Source organism: Pecten maximus, chromosome 11 (genome assembly GCF_902652985.1).
Source record: "Pecten maximus chromosome 11, xPecMax1.1, whole genome shotgun sequence".
In the NCBI taxonomy this organism is placed as follows: Eukaryota; Metazoa; Mollusca; class Bivalvia; order Pectinida; family Pectinidae; genus Pecten; species Pecten maximus.
Genome location: NC_047025.1, coordinates 36,679,698 through 36,701,163, shown reverse-complemented (window position 1 = coordinate 36,701,163; position 21,466 = coordinate 36,679,698). Strand labels below are relative to the sequence as shown.

At 36.4% G+C, this 21,466-nt stretch overlaps 3 protein-coding genes across 3 annotated transcripts in view; 1 reads left to right on the top strand and 2 right to left on the bottom strand.

The window, feature by feature from the left end:
* LOC117337305 (purine nucleoside phosphorylase-like) overlaps positions 1-16,025 on the bottom strand; it is a 39,939-nt gene extending 23,914 nt beyond the window's left edge. The window contains exon 1 of the mRNA XM_033898212.1: positions 15,892-16,025. Coding sequence (XP_033754103.1) covers positions 15,892-15,923 — 32 coding nt within the window. The 5' untranslated portion in view covers positions 15,924-16,025. The remainder of the gene's footprint in view (positions 1-15,891) is intronic.
* A 1,087-nt stretch (positions 16,026-17,112) lies between these two features.
* LOC117338583 (putative uncharacterized protein FLJ46204) lies at positions 17,113-17,493 on the top strand. Its single transcript, XM_033899941.1, has one exon. The coding sequence runs from the start codon at positions 17,113-17,115 to the stop codon at positions 17,491-17,493; it is 381 nt and encodes a 126-aa protein (XP_033755832.1).
* Positions 17,494-17,954: 461 nt separating this feature from the next.
* LOC117337172 lies at positions 17,955-21,448 on the bottom strand. The gene is made up of 3 exons (XM_033898019.1): positions 20,916-21,448; positions 20,539-20,560; positions 17,955-18,962 (listed from the first exon to the last, which is right to left on the bottom strand). The coding sequence occupies exons 1-3, from the start codon at positions 21,390-21,392 to the stop codon at positions 18,712-18,714; spliced, it is 750 nt and encodes a 249-aa protein (XP_033753910.1). The 5' UTR covers positions 21,393-21,448; the 3' UTR covers positions 17,955-18,711.
* Positions 21,449-21,466: the final 18 nt, after the last annotated feature.

Sequence of the window (21,466 nt, the reverse complement as noted above, 5' to 3'; positions counted from 1 at the left end):
ATATCTTTAAATTGCCTTACCAACAATTCAAGATATGTTTTTCAGATGCGATAAAACAATTCAATTTTATTTTTAGATTTTAACTAAATTACAGTTTGGTGACCCCTACCAGCATATACAATGCCAGCTAGCTATTAGGTAACCTGATCTTGGTGCACATTTCCTTTGTCAGTCAAAGTTTATTTTAAAGTTTACGGTGTAATAAGTAACTAACCACCGGAAACTTTCCTCACTTAAGAAATGTAAAGGTCTTACATCAGCATATTATGTCAAGGCCACAGAACATATCTGGACCACCAGCAGCAGTGCAGCTATCACAGAACATAATAAGCATGAATGCCATGAATTACAGCAATGACTTCAAAGATTTTCTGATAAAACAAAAATGTGCGTAATAGTGAAGTCTTAATTTTAATACCTGTAGCTTTCATTTCAATTCTTTGATTTCTAATTTGAAATAGTCAAAATCCAAACAAGTATGTAATTTCAAAGAGGGATGCAACCAGAATTTACTGGTAAGTAACTAGAACACTGACACGTCAGAAAGGGCCCCGCTATGTGTCTGACCCTTCAGGGTAAATGTAATAATTATTGTCAGTGTTTTTCCTGCCTATATAACTGGGTGCGCCAAACGACCCCATTCTCAATGCGTTTTAGCCTGATTTTTTCCCAAAATCAACTTGAAAATTCCAAATAACATTTGTATGACGACTTTTCACAATCAATGAAAAAATTCCCAGTTTCGTTTTTAGGAATACACTGTGCACTGTAAAATTGGTTAGCATAGAAAATTCAATGTGTGTGTTTGGGTGTAATTTACAGTTTGCGCTCAAATTTTCCCAATTTGGCATATTGAAGTTTTCCCAAAATACCCAGGAAAAACACTGATTGTAATATATTGACATGAAACTATTAGATATATGTTTTTGATTAACCTTTGCTATTGTTTCATTAATGTTAGCATTAATAGGGCCACTGACAATACTGCTTATTATTATTGTATGGAAAAGCTAGCTAAAAGAATTCTACAAGCATTACACTTTTCAAATTTGTTTCAAATCTAATATCAAGGAGCACACAAACTGATATAAACTCAATGCAGTTATTCTAATAAGGTAAACTTGAGAGGGTTTTCTGAAAAACAAAACATACCAAATGTGAAGAAAAGGGGAGAAAAAAAGGATTTTTTAAAATATTTTAATAATGTCCTTTTTTTGTCATTTGAGGTATAAGAAATCCAAACCAGTACTTTTTTCACCTTTTTTTGTTTTAAAACTTTTTATATTTAGACCCAATCAATTTTCAAAATTTGACACCAACTTACCTTCATCATGTCATAACAAAATCTTTAATACCATTTAAAAAATGTCAATCCGACCTTAACATATGACCCATTGACTTTGAACTTTGGTCAGTTGATACCTTGTTTGATTGTGACCAACTTAAGATTTACCATTTAAAAAATGTCAATCCGACCTTAACATATGACCCATTGACTTTGAACTTTGGTCAGTTGATATCTTGTTTGATTGTGACCAACTTTGCATAAGTCATAAATTATGCTAATGGAAGACTGTAATAGTATTGTATATGTATGTGTGTATTGTGGTTTTATGTCAATATGTAAAATGTTACATCATCGAAAATCGGCTTCCCTCAATACCTGTATGTACCAATTTTCGCCGCAATCAAATAATATCAAAATTTCTACCAATCAGAAGCCTCTGTTTCATTCCCATGACAACACAGGTTTTGGAAAGGTGAACCATTCTTCCCTCAAAACCCCTATATACCAATTCTCTAACCAAAATCGAACAATAACTAAATTTTGACCAATCAGAAACCTCCATTTGTTACCATGGCAACAGACGGTTTCGTAAGTGGTACCATTGTGTTTGGCTTCCCTAAATATCATTATGTACCAATTTTCACAGAAATCGAACAATATCGAAATTTCAACCAATCAGAAACCTCCAGTTGTTACCATGGTAACAGACGGTTTCATAAGTGGTACCATTGTGTTTGGCTTCCCTAAATACCACTATGTACCAATTTTTACCGAAATCGAACAATATCGAAATTTCAACCAATCAGAAACCTCCAGTTGTTACCATGGCAACAGACGATTTTGTAAGTGGTACCATTGTGTTTGGCTTCTCTAAATACCACTATATACCAATTTTCACCGAAATCCTCCAACTCTTGTCAATAATTTGGCGCAAAAGAAAATCAAAGTACTGGAAGTACTGTAAACGAACATTATTGTTTAATGCAAAATCAGTAATCTTCTTAGTTTTAAGTTGATAAATTTACTGATATCGGTTTAGGAATTAATTGCAAATAATTTGAAATGTTTGCAGCTGTTCTAATTTGATTGTACACATGCATGTTTCTGTAAGGTCCTAATTGAAATTGGAAGTTTGTTGATCTATCTTGGATCGATGAAAATAAAATATGTCTTCTTTCTTTCGGGAAGGCATCATCAGTTATAATACAGCCAGGACTCTGTGACCTTATTGATGCCAACTTCTAATATGTACTAAATTTAGGCTAGTTCCATCGTTAGTTTGGCATACATAGTTGTATTTCAACTAAATATGATGAAACACACATAAAGAATTACTGAAAACCAAAACCAGAGCTGCTAATCAAGGCCCGAATTAGGAATGTATCCTATTGAAACTGTACTCAAGCATTTATGGTACATCAAAACAAAAAATCCTGACTCCTTTTGTTCAGGAATCATTTGATGTTAATGAATCTGTATATGAGAAGATAAACTTCTGTTATAATTACAGTATTGTAAACAATGTGATAAAGAATAACAACCAGATAAAGACTATCTTCATCGAATAATTCAGCAAACAGGAAAAGAAAACTTCAAGATTCCTTTTCAACTTCAAACCTGATCACAAAGATTACAGTCCATTTGATGGGACGACACATTCCCTATTTATTGTCCTTTTTCCAATGTTGATCATCCAATCATACTGAACCACACAATGCAGCAATGTAATTGCACAAATCACACCTTTATGTGGTGAGAACATTTTTGGGGGTGTTATAAGATTCCATAACTGTATGCAAATTGTGAAGCATTCCATATCTATAACTATATATATAACAGTACGTGTATATATTTACACATATCAAAATTGGAATGACACAGGAGATTTGCAAGTTTAAGTTCACCATCAGTCATGGGAGGTTTATGTAAAATGTTATATTTACCGGGGTAATTAGTAATTTTGAGAATATATTTATGAAGCTCTATTCTGTACATTCTACCAGTTCTTAGAGAATTGACACAATTTTATGTTCTCCAATGTCAAAATTAATCATATGTAAAATATTAGGGGTTTATTCGCCATTCTAGGCCTGATTGCCGTCATAGTAAAATTACCAAAATGGACTTGAAATCAATATTTTTAAGAGAATGATCTATGACTTGAATATTTCATAAAAATAATGTAATACATCGTTTATTCACTTCATTCAGATCTTCAGACACCACATAATTTGTGAAGTCATATATAGAAATATATGAACCATTTTGTTATTATTTATAGTTCACACAAGTAAGCACTAGATGTAAGCAGTAAGTTTATGTACCGCTACCTACTGGCATGACTTTGAGTACAGTAAACTACACTCGCTTTGTGGATATTGACAGGATAACATATATTTACATACTAATTCAATTTTAGAATTGTAACTGAAATCTTGTAACAGCATGGCACAAATAGTCATCTGAACATGTGTTGTATATTGAAAAATTATTTAAGGTAAATTTTCAGTTTATCAATTCATTGATTACTCCGTGTTTGAAGTATGGTGTAGTGAGAATTTCAAGTCTTGATCATGACTTGATGAAAATTTTAAATTAACAAATTATTAAAATGAATTTGTTTGAAAAATAACACAAGTTCCACAGCAATATTATATAGAGAATCAATCACAATATATCAAAAGTTATAAAACTACAAATAACAATTAACGGCTGAATATCAAATTAAGTGAATATCACAAGTCTTTTTGCATTTGTTTTTAGATAATCCGGATTTCGATTTTCCGGCTTTAAAAAAAACGAGAAGTATTTTAATTGCCGTTATAGTTGAATTACCAAAATGGACCTGAAATCAGTATTTTAAAAAAAAAGAATGATCTATGACTTGAATATTTCATAAAAATAATTCAATACATCGTTTATTCACTTCATTCAGATCTTCAGACACCGCATAATTTGTGAAGTCATATATAGAAATATATGAACCATTTTTGTTATTGATTTATAGTTCACACAAGTAAGCACGAGATGTAAGCAGTACGTATATGTACCGCTATCTACCGGCATGACTGGGTACAGTAGACTACACTCGCTTTGTGGATATTGACAGTATAACATATATTTACATACTAATTCAATTTTAGAATTATAACTGAAATCTTGTAACAGCATGGCACAAATAGTCATCTGAACATGTGTTGTATATTGAAAAATTATTTAGGTAAATATTTAATTAACTCATTTGCTTGACTTTTAGAATTGTAACTGAAATCTTGTAACAGCATGGCACCAATAGTCATCTGAACATGTGTTGTATATATATAATTGAAAAATTATTTAGGTAAATATTAACTCATTTGCTTGACTTCAATTTTCAATTTATCAATTCATTGATTACTGTGTTTGAAGTATGGTGTAGCGAGAATTTCAAGTCTTGATCATGACTTGATGAACGTTCTAAATTAACAAATTATCAAAATGAATTTGTTTGAAAAATAGCACAAGTTCCACAGCAATATTATATAGAGAATCGATCACACTATTTCAGAAGTTATAAAACTACAAATAATAATTAATGGCTGAATGTCAAATTAAGTGAATATCACAAGTCTTTTTGCATTTGTTTTTAGATAATCCGGATTTCCGTTTTCCGTCTTTGAAAAAAAATTACGTAGGCGTATTGCATAGTAAACGTAGCCATGTGTACAGTGTACATATGTAACAGCTGATTTCAATCAGATTGACTTAATATGAACTTAACACCGTCTCAGTAGTTCGTCACAATCGAAAATTTGATCGTGAATTCGGTATTTTGCAAATTCTTTCAAAATACTTCCAGGTAAAGGAAAAAAATGCATATGGTCTCTATACACACACCAAAGATTAATAGATCCTATATTGGGTCCATTCTCTCTTAAAAATATCGATTTGGGTCCACTATCGGCCATTTCGGTAATTCAACTCTAACGACAATCGGGCCGCGATTCGCAAATGAAAAATTAATTTAAAATTCGTAAACCTCTAATATTTTACATATGATACAATTAGGCATTGAAAAACATATATGTGGGTCAATTCTCTGAAAATAATGCCAATTTATATTATAATTAAGCCCCATTTTTCTTCGTTTCGGTATTTCCAAGTCTGCTTCACCTGTGGTCCGTTTCAGTAAATATTCTCGACTTTGCCGAAATAAAAACAAGCTATATAATTGTTCATTTTAAACATGACAACTGCCGACCAGACGTATCTAAAAGTGTTATTGTTGATATCATCTGAATATTGCCGTAGTTATCTGTCACTTCGATTGTAAACCCATTGCCAAAGTCATGGAAGAATCGACCAATCAAATTGGTTTAACGTTTGATTTCCGTAATCTTGCAGTTACCTCCCTTACAACAGTAAATACGTTCTAAGTATCGCCTACAACAACCAATCCCGTGCACATGGCAACAAGATATTATCATTTGCATTTGATTTATTGGTCGGTTTCGTCAAAGGAAAATGGAATATGGAAATCGATGACAATGTTAACGCTATGACCAGTCACCCTGACCACAAATGCCACCTAGTATCTACCTTTCTAGCAAACATGTACTGTACAGTAAACTATATAGTATGATACAATGTATCGTCTCGTATGCCGTTATTGATATATTTCTTTCTCTAAATTATATAAATACTCATCTAGTTGATAATGATGTAACATTCTAGAATATATATAATACACATTTAAGTAAATCGCGGACATATTTGCAGACCGATGCCAGCCGTTTTGGAATGAACACGGAAGAGCAAAACTTTCTAAACATCCCGAGATGAATGCGCCTGCGCAATATTTGTTTACATAAATATAGGCCCTATTGACCTGGAGTTATTCGCAAAGTTCAGGTTCATTTAGTCTTCACATTTCGCTAGCGTTATGCATTTCTCAAATCGTATGCATCTTGAAAACATCTACTGAATACATTTCAACATTTTCGGTAAAACTACTACATAAAACGAAGATGTTTTTGCAAGTAAATTATTTGAAGCGTAAGGCAATGGGGGCAGCCATATTTCATTGAAACAGACAGTAGATGGCGTATTGGTGAATGTGGCTACCAAATATGGTCATATTTCTCAGTCCAGTTCTTGATGGCAATAACCGAACATTAATGTTCGTTTAAAAACGGACAGACGGACAGACAGACGGACAGACGGACAACCTGATTACTATAGGGCACCGCATCTTTGATGCGGGGCCCTAATAAACAATTCTGCAATCTGCTATAACTAATGTTTCAAATTTATATAAAAGCATATCAAAAACAAGATCATTCATTGATAAGAAAATGTCAAAATTGTTTTGACTGCTAAAATCCAAAAGGGTCGATTACCTGGCATTTTGAAGCCGACCCAGGATGACCTTGACCGTTGACCTTTGAACTTGTGACCTTGAACTATGAGTTTGATCATTCTGTCAGTTAACTCTTGGTTTATTTCTTGACAACTTTGCATAATCGATAGTGAACAGTTAAAAACAACAAAGATCCAGTATTTTCATGTTAATGTTAAAATCCAATATGGCCGCCTAACAGCCATTTTGAATCCGATTTGCATGAAATACTACACATCTGATCTAGAATGCATGAGGAATCATCAGTTCCAATTTGATACAAATCCTTCATCTCCTTCAATCATTTTTGTGCAGAAGAAAAAAAATGGACAGACGGACGGACGGACAGACAGACAGACCCACAGACAGACAGACGGACGGACAGACGGACAGACGGACGGACGGACAGACAACCTGATTACTATAGGGCACCCGCATCTCCCGATGCGGGGCCCTAATAATTTTCAGATAATTAAGCCTGTAATCCAGGGAATATCTCAGATAATTAGGCCTGTAATCCAGGGAATATCTAATATTTTTGCATATGTCATTAATGTAATATACCAAGGAGTGTTTCTCATTGGCTGTGCCAGTAGGAAATTGATTGTACATGCACTGTGATGTCATAATAATTAGGACAATGACATGAAGTCCATGGTATTTTGACTATTAAACCTGTCAAAATGGAAGCCTTCATTTCATTTGAGATTTTATGAAACTCAAGGTTCAAAGTGGTGCCCATTTTAGTGGCCATGCCGCCTTAAATTCACCATTGGCGGCCAGTTATTGACCTATAAGGCACCTGTTTTAGTCCATTCTCAATTGAACAAGAGATCCCAGAGGGATCTTGGCGCCCACCATTGAATGATCTTTATAGGTTCCATGTCAGATTGATCTTTTCCCTACTTTTCCCTTCCTCTAAGTCTTACTTATCTGTGTAAATTCAGAAACAGCCCTCTAGTACTTTTCAAACAAGGGGAACCTATATACAGAATTTAAGATTTAGCTATAATGGCTGTCTGTCGGCCATGTTGTTTTCGTATTGGTCCCAATATGCAAAACTAGGCACTGAGGGGAACCTACATATGAAATTTGAGAAAGATCCCTTCTGTTCTTTCACAGAAAAAGCGATAACAAATTTCAATTGTCAAAATCCAAGATGGCTGCCTGTCAGCCATGTTGTTTTCCGATTGGTCTCAAAATGCAATATGCATAACTAGGCACTGAGGGGAACCTGCATATGAAATTTCAGAAAGATCCCTTCATTACTTTCACAGAAATAGCGATAACAAACTTTAATTGTCAGAATCCAAGATGGCTGCCTGTCGGCCATTTTGTTTTCCGATTGGTCCCAAAATGCAATATGAATAACTAGGCACCAAAGGGAACCTACATATAAAATTTGAGAAAGATCCCTTCAGTACTTCCTCAGAAATAGCGTTAACAAACTCCAATTGTCAAAATCCAAGATGGCTGCCTGTCGGCCATGTTGTTTTCCGATTGGTCCCAAAATGAAATATGCATAACTAGGCATCAAAGGGAACCTACATACGAAATTTGAGAAAGATCCCTTCAGTACTTCCTCAGAAATAGCGATAACAAACTCCAATTGTCAAAATCCAAGATGACTGCCTGTCGGCCATGTTGTTTTCTGATCGGTCCCAAAATGCAATATGCATATCTAGGCACCAAGAGGAACCTACATATGAAATTTGAGAAAGATCCCTTTAATACTTTCTCAGAAATAGAGATAACAAACTTCAATTGTCAAAATCCAAGATGGCTGCCTGTCGGCCATGTTGTTTTCCGATTGGTCCCAAAATGAAATATGCATAACTAGGCACCAAAGGGAACCTACATATGAAATTTGAGAAAGATCCCTTCAGTACTTCCTCAGGAATAGCGATAACAAACTCCAATTGTCAAAATCCAAGATGGCTGCCTGTCGGCCATGTTGTTTTCTGATCGGTCCCAAAATGCAATATGCATATCTAGGCACCAAGAGGAACCTACATATGAAATTTGAGAAAGATCCCTTCAACACTTTCTCAGAAATAGAGATAACAAACTTCAATTGTCAAAATCCAAGATGGCTGCCTGTCGGCCATGTTGTTTTCTGATCGGTCCCAAAATGCAATATGCATAACAAGGCACCAAGGGGAACCTACATATGAAATTTGAGAAAGATCCCTTCAATACTTTCTCAGAAATAGAGATAACAAACTTCAATTGACAAAATCCAAGATGGCTGCCTGTCGGCCATGTTGTTTTCCGATTGGTCCCAAAATGCAATATGCACAACTAGGCACCAAGGGGAACCTACATATGAAATTTGAGAAAGATCCCTTCAATACTTTCTGAGAAATAGAGATAACAAACTTCAATTGTCAAAATCCAAGATGGCTGCCTGTCGGCCATGTTGTTTTCCGATCGGTCCCAAAATGCAATATGCACAACTAGGCACCAAGGGGAACCTACATATGAAATTTGAGAAAGATCCCATCAGCACTTTCTCAGAAATAGCGATAACAAGAATTGTTTACGGACGGAGGGACGGACGGACAGACGGACGGACGGACGGACGGAGGGACGGACGGACGGACGACGGACCACGGACGCAGGGCGATTTGAATAGCCCACCATCTGATGATGGTGGGCTAAAAAGTTAGAGATATTAAACTGAACTTTTTTTTTAATGTAAGACAACACGGCCAGGCGACTAACTTTTCCAATTGGCGCCCTAGATTTTATGACAGCTTGGTAGCCAAATAGGCCAACTGGTAATAATATCCACATTAAGCCCTGGAAACTCTATCATCCCAATGTTTTAATTTTTGCTTGCAAATGTTCACAACAGTATAAACTTCTAAGACTTGATTCATAAAATCTCATATGTAAGGAAAACTCATTTAAGATTCTACTTTTACCCATGGTAACTATATTAATACTTTTTAATATACATATATCATACAATTAGGACTCAGTTGGTATAGTTCCGTAAATCATTGTATAGCAAGACACAAAGTACCATACATTTCGGTATCAAAACAGCACAGATTGATAAAGGTGTGATCCGGGGTAAACTGCATTTTAATACATGAAATTCACCACATTATCATATACAGTACATTCCACTTAATCGGGTAACGCTTAATAGGGTATTTCGTTTATAGGGGTAAAAATTCAAAAACCAAAACCATTTTCTCTTGAATCATGTTTAAAAAAGTCGTTTAATTGGGTTGGAAAAGTCGTATTTTTCGGTTATTCGACTATGACAATCTGTCCAAAAAATAGAAATGCTCCAATTTTCACGAAAGTCGTCACATATTTCTTTTAGTTTTAGACATTTATCAACAAATAGGGTAATTTAGATGGTTATAATGTCAAAAAACGGTAAAATATTACCTTAAATAATAATGTTATATCGGGTTTTGTCATGTTTAGAACTGTTGTTGTTGTTCTGCCTCGTGGGTCCCCCCCCCCCCCCCCCCCCCCCCCAACAGGAAATCGATTAGGCATTGTGGGTAAAATAAATGTTATTTTTAGAGTCAGCAGCAGGCCAACGTAATGGGGGTTTAAAAGCATAATTAAGCCACTAGACAATTAAACTTTTACTTCTGGGATGTAAAATCTTTGAAGCAGAAACCTTCGTATATAAATATCACATCTTTGATAAAACAGTAATTATATAAGGCACTCTCATGCAACTTGATAGGAATGTCCAACAAATCTGATTGGCTGAAATCATGCAATATCAGAGTAATGTTTTATAACTGATAAAATCTGAAAACTGAACCGAAGAGGCCAACATCCTTTGTTTATACAACATTAGATCTCCTTTGTCCAATAGTGCTCCTAACCAAATTTCATCAAAATATATTCAGGCGTTCACGACTAGTATAGGGATTTAAATGATTTACCTGAAATTCCTCTATTTGGCCCCACCCCTCTGGCCCCTGGGGAGCCACACCCTCCTTTTATTTGATATAAAATCTCCTTTGCCCAGTAATGCTCCAGACCAAATTTCACCAAAAATTCAGGCAGTCAGGACTAAGTAGAGATTTAAAGGAAATGTTGCCGGATGCTGCACCATGCATGGCATAAACTATGTTAACACATTTTATAACTGTGATGTAATACATTTAAAACATATGGGGACAACTGGATTTGAATCAGTCAGGTGATATGGTTGCTGAGTGTAGAACTTCAATTATCACACCTCAATCAGCATTCTGTTGTGAAATTTTCTCCACCTTTAAATAAATATATATGCAGCAGCTAGCTCATTGACACACCTTAGTGATAGTTTTATCACTACATTTGCTTAATTTACATATGGTAGGTTAAGGTAGGTTCCTCTGGCTATATATAACAAAAGTTCCCAGAGGGCCTGCATCGCTTACCATGATATTTCAGTACATATGGAAAAATACTCTAAGATATATTTCAAATATTTACTTTGATTTCCCCTATTGGGACCCACTCATCTGGCCCTAGGGGAACCACACCCTTCGTTTATACAATATAATATGTCTTTTACGTATACCCAGCCAAATATGTTCCAAACTAAATTTCATCAAAATCCGTTCAAGGACTAGTTGGGATTTAAAGGATTTACCTCAATTTCCCCCTCTTGGGCCCCGCCTCTCCAGCACTAGGGGAGCCACACCCCTGCTTATTCAACATTAGATCTCTTTTGCCCAATAATTCTACAGACCAAATTTCTTCAAAGTCCATTCAGGACTAATAGGGATTTAAACTAAATGTTGACAGATGACAGACTCTGCACTATGGGATAAGCTCACCTGACCCTTCAGGCCAGGTGAGCTAATATAACAATACAAATACCTAAATCAATATTCCATTTGAATTTACAGTCATGCATTTACTAGCAAAATTGACCTGGTGAATTAAATAAATCATCATGAAAGTACAAAATCAGACCAGGTCAACATGTCTTATACCTTTGAATTAACATTTTTAAATTAGACACATGCACATAGACCAGCCATGACCAGAACACAGTCAGCAAGTTTAAGGCTTGATCATGATCATGCAGCAATACAATGTATATATATCCCATACATATAATCATCAAGAAAGCCTGAGCCAATATCAATGAAGATGACATACCGTATTTGACCTAATACGGTCGCCCCTACCTTTTTTCAAGGAAATAAATCTTTGACTGAGTGTCAAAATGGTGTTCAAAAGTAATAATTCATGTGAAATGTTTTGCTACTTTATGTGTTCAATTTTCTTCAGCAAATAAAGTAACTGGAACACAAGTTTTGGCCACATTTTGTCTATTCCTACAGATGACATGTCAGTGCAAAGAGCACCCGAAACTAAACACACATACAAATAATAACTTACCATCTTTATTTGAAGATAAAGTAAAAGACTTCATTCTTGTTGATAAATAACTTTTGTTCAGAACAGAAAGCTAGTAAAAGACATTGTAAGTCAATTATTAGGTCAAAGAAAACGATGTCTGATATGATCTGGGAAATCACCTGTGTCTATAAATAGAACACAAAAGAGTTCCATTTGAACATAAATGGTGGAACACACACGTTCTCTGGCCTAAGAAGATCAGCTGGCATAGTTTACAAGTTTACAGAAATATTCAAGTGATGTTTAAGCTTAATATATGATAATGAATAGATATCTTCATCTGGAATATTTTTATGACTGAATATTTTACCGTTTCCACAGCCTTGGGTATTCTGCTACAAGTTATAGTCTGTTTCATAAAACTTCAGAATAACTAATCTTAATAAGGGCGCCCCCACTGTCAATTACCTGCGCCCTGCGCCCTTATTAGGTCAAATACAGTATACAGATCATTTTGAACTTTAACAATTACAAACAAGCAAAATTTACATGATATATAATACTGTAAAAGTGGATATTTTCGCGCGTTGAAATTTTCGCTTAGTCAGTCTCCAAACTGTTTGCGGTGTGGATATTTTCGCGCTGTCAGTCACTATGAAAATATATTTTCGCGCTGCGATGTCATTGGCCATGTACATAAAGTAAGATCATTTTTGGCAAACTCCATAGAAAGCTCGCGACGATCAGTCCAGTAAATATACCAAACTTTGACCAACAGACACGTTTAGGTCAATTGGTTGTAAGTGTGGTCTGTGAGACAGAAAAAAATTAATATATATCAGATATTTTAGCGGTGAAAAAATACACCATGTACGAGACACCTGATTGCAACTTTAGGCCCCGAAAATGTATAAATAACATGTGTTATCAGTATTCGTACTGTATGGTAAATTTAGAAATCATCCGTGTACTGTTGAATGCAGTGTCAACTTAGTATTTTGATTATTTAATTGCGACTGAACACCTCTTAATTATTTCCAATCAAACTATTACCTGTAAACCTGCTCCCTCAAGCTAGGTAGACAGGCCACGCGAGGCGTCACCCGCGGTCATGTTGAAAGGATCGGACGTCCGGTCATGCCGAGTGACCTGATAAGCATTCATGTCTAGTCAAAACAACCACAGAAGTCTCAATTAGCGATAGTTAATTTTGCAGGTATCAAATAAGTTTGGTAGTAATTAAATACGACTCGGCCATTACATTTAAATATCGATAGTATCCGATTTAAATAAAACAGATAACCACGCGGAGACTCAACATTAACATTAATATTTCTAATACAAGCAAGTTTATCTATTTTGTTACAAATGAAACGTGTGCTTTTTGCGATTGATATAAACAGTAATGTAGAAGCGATCGTAATTATCATGAAATGAAGAAAGTTTAATGATCAATCAACATTAAAATAGATGAAATGCTATTATTTTATTAATTACTCAAATTAGTATAGCCATGTATCAGACAAATGACCGACCATGACAACGGTTACACATCATGGACGATATACCAGGTTGGTGTAAGTGGAGGTTTTACTGTAATGATATACAACATATTCATAATTGACTGACAGAGTTAACATTATATGTTGCTTTAGCATAAATTTGTTTAAAATTATGATAAGGTCATAAGAAGAACGAGGGGGTCGAAATTTTACATGTAGGTAATGAAGTATTTCCTATGTTAGCTAGGCCAAGGCTATTGTAATTGCTTTCTGCATATTTTAAGTTGTAAATGGCTATATTGTAAATAATAAATTGTTTATTGTATTGCAAGGCTTCTGGTTTTCCCCTACAACAGTTACAAGTGTAATTAATGGTCAGACCAGGGTTCAAACCTGGGACCTCCGAACACTAGCCAGATGCTCTACTGATTGATCTACCTGGTTGCCGATGATCGACCCGGTCCAGTTCTGCTACACAAGTACCCATCAAACCTGGGATGTCTGCAGGGTAAGTAATATACGGTACATGTATGTGGGGTGTCAAAGTAAAATAACGGGGAAAAACACATTCCTGTAGAGCTATATGTCAGGTGTATGTTTGAGTACAGTTTGAAAGAGTTATCTCCCATGTGAGGCTGATGCATGATATGCGAATATAGTCAGGACCATGTAAGAAGAGTGGGACACCAGGAAAATGACAGAATAATGTGATCTTTCGGTAATAAAGACAAAAACAATAACAAGAAAAAGGTAAACTTCCATGTTTTGGTGAAATAAAGAAGTCCCCAAAAATAACATTCTTATATATTTGTAGGTAAAGTTTCTCAACTAAAATTGAATTCTCCTTGTAACCATTAATTTTTTGTACTTTTTCATCCTTATTTTGAATTAATCGTTTTTTCTCCAAAAAGTCTATAGCTTGATATCAAGAAAATTAGCATGGAAAATGCACAGTAATTTTTGCAACAAAGCAAAGATCACAATGTCAATTTTCATGACAATCAATTCATTAACTGAACAGAATTTTCAAATTTTCAAGGCAAGGATTTTGATCATGGCAAACAGGTAATTTACGTTTATGTGCTTAACAGTGTCATGTTATTACCTCTTTTTCCTGAATCCATCATAAAATCCACAAAAATAACACTCAAACTTCAAAGACACACAATCATGATTGTTGACATTTCCAGGCTTCATTAGGGTAACAACTCAAATTGGAAATGGCGGTGCAGTAGATACAAAAAATGGAATATAAAGCAAAAACAAAGGAAAAGCTAATTGCTTTGGACTTTATATTTGTTCCACTTGGTACACACATTCTGTAATTTTTACAACCAATGCCACCACATTCGAAATAGGTTACATGAAGCGATGGAATGACGTAGCAAAGTGTTTTGTGTCAAAGTTTTATTAATTTGGTGTGAATTAGTAATTGAACTGTTTAAATGAGATATACAATAATACCTAATCTGGCTGTAAGTACACACTGATACCATTGTCACCAAGTTTAGACCTATGAATACAGATATTTTCAATCTCTTTTTTTCGACCCTAAAATCAGGGCTGAACTAGAACGAATATTCATACCCTGCCTACAATGCTCTCCGACAGGACCATCTGTCAGAAAATGTCTGTCCGTTGTCCAGAGCTACGTTATCGCAGCTAGGGCAGAACTTGCACAGTGTAAAATGGGTTAAGTTGCTAAAGGTCGGTTGGCGTTGATAGTTAGAACCAAAAATAGCCAGAGACCTTTTAGCTAGCTGAAGTCACAGGTCCTAGCCTCGTCTGTCAATACATCCAATAGAGTATATAATATATTGGATGTATTGACAGACGAAGCTGATGTAGCTATGTACACTACAAGCAGGCACATTAACCAATTTCTAAAAAAAAATCTTTTAGTTACAATTGCAAATAATTTTCAGAGTGTTGTACAATCGATTATATTCCGTAATAGTTTCAATAAATGGCATACGAGTGTTCAAACGTATTTCCGAATTGATAAGAAATGAAGTAAAGCGTCACTCAAGCGAAATAAGAGATGTATCTATCTGACTGCTTGTAAATGTATAAGAGTTATTTCCCCTTGTTCGCATTTTTGAGGGACACATGTAACCAACTAGCCGATCTAGGTTACCTCACATGAAGGTAATCATATGGACTTCCGAGTACGGTCCCAACATCGATCAATTATTAACGGGTTTGATAAAACTGTTGTGCATACAGTGTGGGTCGTCACGGTCGGCGAACGCGTGGTAGTTAGATGTAGATTTAGACTGATGTTCCCTACCATGGCCTGAATACACACATTGCAGGCTCAGCATCCGGTGGAAAATAAACATCATGTTTTATATATTATCTTGCGTCAATGAACGTTAAATACTTACTTTTCATTGTTGTCACCACCGTTCCTTTCCATATTATCTTTGTGCGTAGACGATTTTTGAGATTTCCTTGGGCGACTGAATTAATTTCACAATAATATGATAATAAACAGTTGGAAGTCCTAGCTGTGGTTAGCTTCTGCTTGAATACACAATTTGACCTCGCGTAGTAATATATTCAGCATGCTCAATACTTCTGATATGTATCCTTTTGATGCCGTTTTGTTGTCACTAAGAAAACATACTTTGCTTTCATGCCAAAGCATCTTAGCAAATAAGATATATTTTTATCCATTTCCAATTTGATTATGGACTTTATTATTGACGCGAACGTATCCCCATTACGGTTATGAGTGCAATGTTTGTTGACATTGTGCGCCTTATGACTGGTTAGCTTAATTACATTGTAGCAGTTGATACCTCTGCTTGTAGAATACAATAGGATTTAATTAAAATAGTATTATTTCAAATGACAATGATGACACAATGTGGTTTATTCTCAGATATGCAGTATCAAAAAAAATCAAGTTATAAGCACTCCTTTTTGTACTGTTCTTTGATGGGTCAAAGGCCCAGGAAGCTTACAGTTACAATATTGCAATTGCCCGGTTGCATCATCGAGATTTTTTTTTCTATATAGTTCTATATCTAGTTTGATATTTATCTTTTTTTTTTTATCAAACTATCACCCTATCTCCCCCTTTTCACTGTCATAATATATGTTTTTGCGGTTTGCGAATGGCATACGTTTCGTAATCCGACTTATTCACTAACATTAATTAAAACCACTGAGCGCTTCCACCCGAACCAATAAGAATACTGATTAACGTTCTGACTTGTTTCATAATTATTACCTTCAAAAATGTTGATAAGACTTGTTTTCATGAACTTTACATGTTTCTTTTGAATGCGTGACAATAGAATATGTTCATTTCACAACAACACCATATATTACATTACAGATCGGTTTAGGTATATATTGCAACTGAACGTTAAAAGGATTTTATTGGTGTTTAAATGACATATATGACAATAGATACCTATAAGATACTTATCTTCGTTAACTATATGAGTATAAGAAAGAGAAATACCTCCTGTTCTAAACTCGACAAAACTTAACAAGACACATGCTGAATTATAATAGTTAACAAGTAACAAATAAAATATCTGCATTCACTCTCACCTGAATCCCTACTACAACACCGCCACCGCAATCCACCTCACATGAATCCCCACTACAACACCTCCACCGCAATCCACTCTCACCTGAATCCCCACTACAACACTGCCACCTCAATCCACTCTCACCTGAATCCCCACTACAACACCGCCACCGCAATCCACTCTCACCTGAATCCCCACTACTACACTGCCACCTCAATCCACTCTCACCTGAATCCCCACTACAACACTGCCACCTCAATCCACTCTCACCTGAATCCCCACTACTACACTGCCACCGCAATCCACTCTCACCTGAATCCCCACTACAACACTGCCACCTCAATCCACTCTCACCTGAATCCCCACTACAACACCGCCACCACAATCCACTCTCACCTGAATCCCCACTACTACACCTCCACCGCAATCCACCTCACATGAATCCCCACAACAACATCGCCACCTCAATCCACTCTCACTTGAATCCCCACTACAACACCGCCACCTCAATCCACCTCACCTGAATCTCCACTACAACACTGCCACCGCAATCCACTCTCACCTGAATCCCCACTACAACACCGCCACCGCAATCCACTCTCTCTTGAATCTCCACTACAACACCACCACAATCCACCTCACATAATTGTCCATTACAACACCGCCACCGCAATCCACTCTCACCTGAATCCCCACTCGACCCCCTACCAGGGCACTGCCCTGGACCCGCTAGGCCCCCAGACCCCTCGCCAAAAAAAAAATTCGGCTCGCGCCAACGGCGTTCGGAGTATCACTAAATTACAGGAACCCCACCTTCCGAAAATCCTGGATCCGCACCTGATCCCGAATGATTGCAAATTTGCTATATTCATTTTCCGCCCCGAAGGTAAGATATGTTTGCATGATTTTTCAAGATTTTTATTAGCACTCAGGCACACTATTATGTGCGACAAGAGGTCAACAAAAATACAACAGCATAATACAATACATGTATATAATTTTGTACAGAACAGTGAAACACATACATTTAGACTAAGTTTGTACATGTAGTATAATCTGCATTTAAACGTTCGTTCAATACAGGGTGATATATTTAACCATACAATAGTACTTATGATATCATGTATGTTTTGGAACATATCATTTCAATAATTTTACAATATTTATATTTTACAAATTAATGTTTGAAATTCACATATTATTTTTCAAATGTCTTTCTGGTAATTGGATGAACATAGATAAATTTGATAATACTCTTATTGCATAATGATAATAATCCTTTCATATGAATAGATGGGTTACATTAATCATAATGGACAAATTCTATTTTCACGAGACGTTCCAGTCCATCGCCCTGTCTCTACTGGAAGAAATATATTACTGGTTCTGAATATACATATATTTATTGTATCATTTTGCTTAGCATAGTTAAATATTTTTTCAAATAATTATTATCGAGATTTTTCGGGTCGCGCTTCTTTTTGTTGATCGGTTTCACGACTCCAACAGTCCACGATTCCGGTACACAACCACACTCATTTGATATACTGCTTATACCAGGGGATTTGTCATTACTTAGGTTTACTATTATACCTTTAATTTCAAATTTCCAAAAGTCTTAAGGGATCGTCTAACGATGTATATTCGAATTGATTTTGGTTACTTTTGTCTGGCGTAAAGTTTGAATCCGGCAGCGTCCTGAAAAGGCCCGCACTTGGTTTCTGATTCATAAAAACGACATTCGACGGCAGTCGACGATTGGTGGGAAACTGCAACTACTCCACACGTGGTGCTTAAAGAACATAGCTGGTAACAGCGGAAGAAGTTGGGTGTCGTTTGCTTGCTCAGCTCAACAGGAAATGGCAATTTGTCATCGACAATCTTCACAAATTTAGAGTTGAAACATGGATCTTGGTGGAGAAAAAGAGATTGCATTTAATTTACTAAACGTGGATAATATCCTTTCGGAAATCAGAAAACATTGCTTGATTTAGGAATAAGATCATCATTGTTATACACACACTTTACAAGAAAATGATTATTTGGGCCTAAGATAATCAGAGTTAGGCCTATACTTAACAAGGAGATGCTAGTTTGGGTCCAGAAAAATCAACTTTAGGCATATATTTTACAAGGGGAGAATGATTTGAGTCTAACATAGTCGGCGTTAAGCCTATACTTTACAAGGAGAGGCTAGGTTGGGCCTAAGATAATCGGCGTTAAGTCTATACTTTACAATGAGAGGCTAGGCTGGGCCTAAGATAATCAGAGTTAGGCCTATACTTTACAAGGAGAGGCTAGGCTGGGCCTAAGATAGTCAGAGTTAGGCCTATACTTTACAAGGAGAGGCTAGGTTGGGCCTAAGATAATTGGCGTTAAGCCTATACTTTACAAGGAGAGGCTAGGTTGGGCCTAAGATAATCAGAGTTAGGCCTATACTTTACAAGAAGAGGCTAGGTTGGGCCTAAGATAATTGGCGTTAAGCTTATACTTTACAAGGAGATTCTAGGTTGGGCCTAAGATAATTGGCGTTAAGCTTATACTTTATAAGGAGATTCTAGGTTGGGCCTAAGATAATTGGCGTTAAGCCTATACTTTACAAGGAGAGGCTAGGTTGGGCCTAAGATAGTCAGAGTTAGGCCTATACTTTACAAGGAGAGGCTAGGTTGGGCCTAAGATAATTAGCGTTAAGCCTATACTTTACAAGGAGAGGCTAGACTGGGCCTAAGATAATCGGAGTTAGGCCTATACTTTACAAGGAGAGGCTAGGCTGGGCCTATGCTAATCAGAGTTAGGCCTATACTTTACAAGGGGAGGCTGGGTTGGGCCTAAGATAATCGGCGTTAGGCCTATACTTTACAAGGAGAGGCTAGACTGGGCCTAAGATAATCGGAGTTAGGCCTATACTTTACAAGGAGAGGCTAGGCTGGGCCTATGCTAATCAGAGTTAGGCCTATACTTTACAAGAAGAGGCTAGGTTGGGCCTAAGATAATTGGCGTTAAGCTTATACTTTACAAGGAGATTCTAGGTTGGGCCTAAGATAATTGTCGTTAAGCCTATACTTTACAAGGGGAGGCTAGGTTGGGCTTAAGATAATCAGAGTTAGGCCTATACTTTACAAGGAGAGGATGGTTTTGGTCTATAATAATCAGTGCTGTTCCCATTCCTTTCGAATGAGAGGCCGGTTTGGGCCCTGGATAATCAGCTTTAGGTCAATACTTAACAGGGGGAGGGGTTGATTTTGGTCTAAGATAATAAGCATTGTACCCATACTTTAGACGGAGAGACCGGTTTGGGACTAAGATAACTTTCATTAGACCTATACTTAAAAGCATCGTACAACTACATTGGTCTCCTAGGACTCGTCAGTGATTATCGGGACGAAAAATGTGGATATCAATATAAGCGTCAACAAACGGTCGCCAGTTACTTAATTAATAAAACTCCATTTTACCAACATTAACACTGTAACACTAGACTCTCACCTTGTACATCCCATGTCTGTTCCTGAAAAAAAAAAAATTATGGTCAGCTCGACTCATCGAAATCCATAGCGATGACAGATATACATACATTTGTAACAGGGTTAACAGCGCTTTTATGGCATTATATTTCATTCTATGTCGTCAAAGGTTCGTAAGTGGTTTCAATGGTGTAAATAACGACACATATTGTGTACAGATGTAGAAATATTGTATAGAGATCAGGGCCCAGGTTCTCTGGGAGAAAAATCATTATCTGTGAGAAAACTAAACATGGCTTCTCAGACCAAAGTAATTCGTTTACAATGGAAAGTTGAGGAATGTTCGTTAAACTGGGGTCAGAGATTTACTAGACCTACGTATCAGTACTGAATACACACCGAAAATGCAGCGAGAGCTGTACCGTAAGACTGCCCAGCCGTAGTTCCGTACAAATACCCTCCAAACTCATGAGTGTCGTTGACGGATGTGAGAACATGTACTCCTTCGGGAATCACAATGGATGACACGAACTCGTGGTGGACATCCTTGGCTGTGTCCGTCACTGGTATCCAGGACTGACTGATACTGCTTCCGTCCAATCGGATGTCATCCGAAAACCCCAGGGAGGAGATCACCACCACGTGATGTTCATACGGAAGTGACTTGGTCGGCGTAAGAATGACAAAACTGTTACCGTAATTGCTTATTGGCGGAACAATCGTCAAAGTTACATCACTCATTACATTATCGAAATTTTCATCTTTATCACTAATTAAGGCAACAAGAACAGGATAAGACGAGGTCACAGTGGCAAAAGATGAACTCGTAAATCCGGATATCAATTCTGTCATTACAAAGTCTCCGGCCAGTGACATGTTATAGTAAACACTGTCTACGTATACCTTATTATTATCTACGGCACTCACGATTTTTATGAAGTCTTTTTTAA

Excerpts from the sequence above, each read along its gene's own strand:
- LOC117338583 (XM_033899941.1), top strand. The coding sequence starts at position 17,113 with ATGAATCCCCACTACAACACCTCCACCGCAATCCACTCTCACCTGAAT.
- LOC117337172 (XM_033898019.1), bottom strand. The coding sequence starts at position 21,392 with ATGTCACTGGCCGGAGACTTTGTAATGACAGAATTGATATCCGGATTT. Across the intron at positions 20,561-20,915 it reads CAGCTCTCGCTGCATTTTCG|GAACAGACATGGGATGTACA; the intron begins GTGTGTATTCAG and ends TTTTTTTTTCAG. Across the intron at positions 18,963-20,538 it reads ACAGACATGGGATGTACAAG|ATCCATGTTTCAACTCTAAA; the intron begins GTGAGAGTCTAG and ends TTCTCCACCAAG.